At 37.2% G+C, this 5,362-nt stretch overlaps 1 protein-coding gene across 1 annotated transcript; it reads left to right on the top strand.

Moving 5' to 3' along the window:
* The first annotated feature begins 3,906 nt into the window (after window positions 1-3,906).
* On the top strand, window positions 3,907-4,859 carry LOC104999726 (putative olfactory receptor GPCRLTM7). Its single transcript, XM_010855291.1, is given in 2 exon segments — window positions 3,907-4,186; window positions 4,189-4,859. Coding segments are annotated over 2 exon segments (951 nt in total).
* The last annotated feature ends 503 nt before the right edge of the window (window positions 4,860-5,362 follow it).

Raw genomic sequence — 5,362 nt, 5'->3', positions numbered from 1 at the left:
TGTTTGAATGACTAGAAAAGTTCCAAAAATATCTACAAAATTAAGGAATGTATTAGGAATGTGGTCAATGTGTTTTTGTGTGTGTGTATGAAGAGATCTTGAATTCTTCTACAAAGCTTACATTTATATGGAGTGTGGTTCATTGTTTGCTCCCACTCTTTATAAAAATAACTAGTTAGCCATTATTTAGAGATCCTTCTTCCTTTGCTTCTCTTCCATCATCTGTCAGTCCATTTGGTAATCATCCTTCCCTCTCTACACCCACCTATCCATCCATCCATCCACCCATCATCCATCCACTTAGTCATTTACTAATAACAGACACTAATTAGAATCACATCTTGTGACGAGAATGGTAGTGGGGGGCCTGGGAGAGTAGACAAATATAAGACTCTGATCTTTCCCTGACAAAATGCATCATTTATGTATGGTTTCTCAACCTTGGCAAATTCGGGGCTGGGTAATTCTTTGTCGTGGCGGCTGTACTGTTATCTTTTGCATCATAGGATGTTTACCAGCGTCCCTTGCCTCTACCTACTGGATGTCAGTGACAACTTCACTCTCCCTTCCCACCACACTTTGCCACAGTTGTGACAACCAAAAATGTTTTTAGACATTGCTAAACGGACCCTGAGTTGGACTGTGAAGAAAGCTGAGCGCCAAAGATTGATGCTTTTGAACTGTGGTGTTGGAGAAGACTCTTGTGAGCCCCTTGGACTGCAAGGAGATCCAACCTGTCCATTCGGAAGGAGATCAGTCCTGGGATTTCTTTGGAAGGAATGATGCTAAAGCTGAAACTCCTGTACTTTGGCCACCTCATGCAAGAGTTGACTCATTGGAAAAGACTCTGATGCTGGGAGGGATTGGGGGCAGGACGAGAAGGGGACGACAGAGGATGAGATGGCTGGATGGCATCACTGACTCGATGGATGTGAGTCTGAGTGAACTCTGGGTGTTGGTGATGGACAGGGAGGCCTAGGGTGCTGCGATTCATGGGGTCGCAGAGTCATCACGTGAGACTGAGTGAACTCCGGGAGTTGAAGAGTCGGACACGACTGAGCGACTGAACTGAACTGAACTGACTGAAATGTCCCCTGTGGGGAAGTTTTTAATCATCTTCAGTGAGCACATTGTTTTAAGAAGAGAGATTTAAGAGGTCATAATTTCCTGCATTTGATAAGTCCTACAATAATGGTACACATACTGCAGAAGTATTTTGAATACATTCTGTCTTTTCTCCCACCTATGATTATTACTAATACACTTCTGCAGTGTAGTTCATAGTTCAACCCCAAAAGGAGATTTTATGTTTCAGGAGATTAGTCACCATATCTCATGACTGATTTTTTTTTTGCTCTACAGTGATTTTGTTATTTCCTGTGACAAATCTTCAGCCATGAATTATTCATCCATACAGCTAATTAGATCCTACTGCTGTTTTTCTTTTCGATTATGCAATTTCTGTTGAAATGACTGCAGAGATATTTAATAGAAATTTTCTTTTAAAAAGTAGCTATTAAATGTTAAATTATTAAAAATGAGCTAGCATACAGATCAGGATGGGAAGACTGGAATTTGTAATCACTCAGCAAAGTAGATTTTTGAGGGGTATATGTCTCTTCTTTTAAATGAGATTATTAATACCTCTACATTAGTAATTTTTCAGGCACAGATCTTCAGTGGTTTATGTCACTAACAAAGATTGGCAATAGGTTTATTTTAACAAAGGTAAAAATAAATAATATTCTACTAAATCTAACTGGGTATGAGAGTTACCCAGTTTAAGCAATGATTTGCTCATGCAGGAGATAATAATAATATATTATTATATTTTTAATTTACCAGGACGCTGGTAAACATCCTATGTTTAATCCCTTATTAATATTTTTCCTTTTCTTACATCATTTTAGTTATTGACACTCCAGTGCTGCTTTCTCTCTTATATTTTAGATTGAAGCATATCTTCCTTCAGCTTTTGGAGAGTTATGATGAAATGTCATATCTCTTTATATATTTTTATTTCTAACATTCAAGGAATTGTTTGAATATAGCTTCAACTACTTCCCCCTCCTCACTTGATCCTATAAAACTGGGTATGTATAGGAATTCTTTAACTATTGGCCATGGGTGAAAGTGGGAAGAAACTGCAATTTTATTTTGCTGAGGTCTCTTATGATTAGTAGGTTTCAATGCCAGCAAAGTTGTTCTATTATAGTGTGGGCAGTTATTAGTTCTTTATTTTCAGATCTAAATATTCCTGATTGTTTAATTCACCTTGGTTTTATAGCTGTAAAGAGAGGTTAGTGGGGAGGATCTTCTCTGTTTCACTTAGAGCTGCAGAGTAAAGTTAAATAGAGATACAAAAGACACTTGGCTATAATAGTCCAATGTTCACATCTAGGAGTCTTTAGTTAAGTACACACAAGCTTCTACTACAACTGTAGATGTCTTGGCAGAATGAATACATATAACAAAGAAAGAGAATGGCTTTCTTATAACATTTGCTGTTTATTATAGTAAAGGTGCCTAATATATTGTTTATGATATATATAATGCAAAAGTTCCAACTGTTTTATGACAACATTCTCAGCCTGTATCACTACTTGTGCTATTGAGTTCCATAGTTTTTTACTTGTTGTATAAAAGATTATTTTGTTTCCTTCAGACTAATGTCTCTTTATTGTACAGTCCTTATTAAATTTGGTGACTAAATATATATTTACTTTATCAGCAACTTCCTTAATTTTGTAGATTTGGGTCTTTCTTGTTTATTTTCATATAAAAACTCTGCAATGAAGTATATTATTTCATAGTCTCCAAACTTCCAGGGTTATTTATAGTGCTGGACATTTCACTATGCATCATCTCAATATATCCAGATTGTAACCATATCTCATTGTCTCACTCAGTTCAGTTCAGTTCAGTTGCTAAGTAGTGTCCTGCTATTTGTGACCCCTTATTACCCTGATCTGTCACCATCATCTCTTGCTTGGATTATTGCAATAGCTTCTAATAATCTCCTTGTTTCTATCTGATTATATCATTGGAACTCTTTTTACTGGGATAAAATTTATTTACAATGTTGTGTTTTTTCTGTTCTTGGCTTTATTTCTAGTGTTCAGACTACTCCTGGTACATACTAGGCACTTGATAAATATTGTTGAAGGGAATGAGTTAATATATAGGAAAGATTTTGGTCAAATCATTCCAAAATATTTTTTTTCCACTAGAAATATTTGCAAGATATTATATGAGGATAAAAATTTAAAGGCATGATGATTTATAACCTTGAGTAGTTTAATTATATGAAGAAAGTAGACATGTGACCAACTGTAAATAGAGTAAGTAAACATGGATATACAGGTATGTTATGAAAAAGGTTAGACAGATGAGGTACCATTTGATCTGGATACTAAAGAATTAAAAATATTTTGGGAAGTATAAAATAAGGAAGGATCATTTCTGGCTTAAGCAATGAAATTAGTCATAGGATCTTACAAATCTTTTTATCATAGAATAATCTTCTTTGCCAATCTAGTATATATAATTGGTTATTACATACAATAATCAGGGAGAGTATGGTTAACATTGATCACACTGATAAAGCAATTTAACACTGAAGACGCTTTGCTTGTGTTTTCATCAGGTGGACCTCTGGGTACCAGTCCACAAATTGCTCACCATTCCTTGTGTTAGCCAGGCCACCTGGCACTCAGTCATTGTCATATGAAAGTACAGGAATAATGGCTAAAAGGAAAATATTTGATTTTTGTGAAATTCTCAGGTAATATTTGACTTTAAAAATGTATGCACTTTTCCATAAATGGCAGTAATGTAACAGTATTAATTTTGATTGTCTCATTTTCTTCCTTTAGGTAACAGGAGAATGAACAACTAAATGAATCAATGAGTGGAGGCAACCACTCTGTGGTGTCTGAGTTTGTATTGCTGGGACTCTCCAGTTCCTGGGAGATCCAGCTTCTTCTTTTTTGCTTTTCATGTCTTTTCTACATGTCAAGTATGACGGGAAACCTCCTTATAGTGGTCACTGTGACATCTGACCCTTACTTACACTCCCCAATGTATTTTCTGTTAGCAAATCTCTCCATCATTGACCTGATATTTTGCTCTATTGCAGCACCCAAGATGATCTGTGATCTTTTCAGGAAGCAAAAAGTCATCTCCTTTGGGGCTGTATAGCTCAGATCTTCTTTAGCCATGCTGTGGGAGGCACAGAAATGGTGCTGCTCATCGCCATGGCCTTTGACAGATATGTGGCCATATGTAAGCCTCTCCACTACCTGACCATCATGAGCCCACGAATGTGCATTTTTATTTTAGTGGTTGCCTGGACCATTGGTCTTACTCATTCATTGACTCAACTGGCTTTTGTGGTAAACTTGCCCTTCTGTGGCCCTAATGTCTTGGACAGCTTTTACTGTGACCTTCCTCAGCTCATCAAACTTGCTTGTACAGATACCTATAAACTGGAGTTCATGGTCACTGCTAATAGTGGATTCATTTCCTTGGGTGCTTTCTTCTTGCTCATCCTATCTTATATATTCATCTTGGTCACTCTTCGGAAACACTCCTCAGGTGCTTCATCCAAGGCTCTTTCCACTCTGTCAGCTCATATTATTGTGGTGGTTCTGTTCTTTGGTCCACTGATTTTTTTCTATCTGTCACCCTCTCCTCCAACACAACTGGATAAATTTCTAGCCATATTTGATGCAGTTTTAACTCCTTTTCTCAATCCAGTCATCTACACACTCAGGAACAGAGAGATGAAGATGGCAATGAGGAGAATGTTCTGCCAGCTTATGACTTTTAGGCAAAAAATCACTAGAAGGCTTTATTGAAACAAAAAATTAACAAGTGGCTATTGATAGATATTCTGTCCCTAACAGCCAATCCTTATGAAAAAGGGACCATCTTTCTGAGGTTTTATTTTTTTCTTTCATTTGCAACATATGCCTCTGTTTCTTTATTTTTGCTACTCTCTGTGTTGTTTTCTAGGCATTAGGTAAAACAGCCACCTGTCCCAGTCTTGAAAGAGTGGCCCTGTGCAGGTGGTGAAGCTTATGATTCAACCCTGCCCTAACTCTTGGTTGTCCCTCAAACATTTGTGAGTGTACGAACAGCCCTTTTCTTTTTAATGGTCCCAGGAATTGAGGGAGAAATATCAATAACCTCAGATATTCAGATGACACCACACTTATGGCAGAAAGTGAAGAGGAACTAAAAAGCCTCTTGATGAAAGTGAAAGAGGAGAGTGAAAAAGTTGGCTTAAAGCTCAACATTCAGAAAACGAAGATCATGGCATCTGGTCCCATCACTTCATGGGAAATAGATGGGGAAACAG

The sequence above is a fragment of the Bison bison genome, unplaced genomic scaffold (genome assembly GCF_000754665.1).
Source record: "Bison bison bison isolate TAMUID 2011002044 unplaced genomic scaffold, Bison_UMD1.0 scf7180017853732, whole genome shotgun sequence".
In the NCBI taxonomy this organism is placed as follows: domain Eukaryota; kingdom Metazoa; phylum Chordata; class Mammalia; order Artiodactyla; family Bovidae; genus Bison; species Bison bison.
The sequence above is the reverse complement of the archived record's forward strand: the minus strand, read 5'-3'. Positions and strand labels throughout refer to the sequence as shown.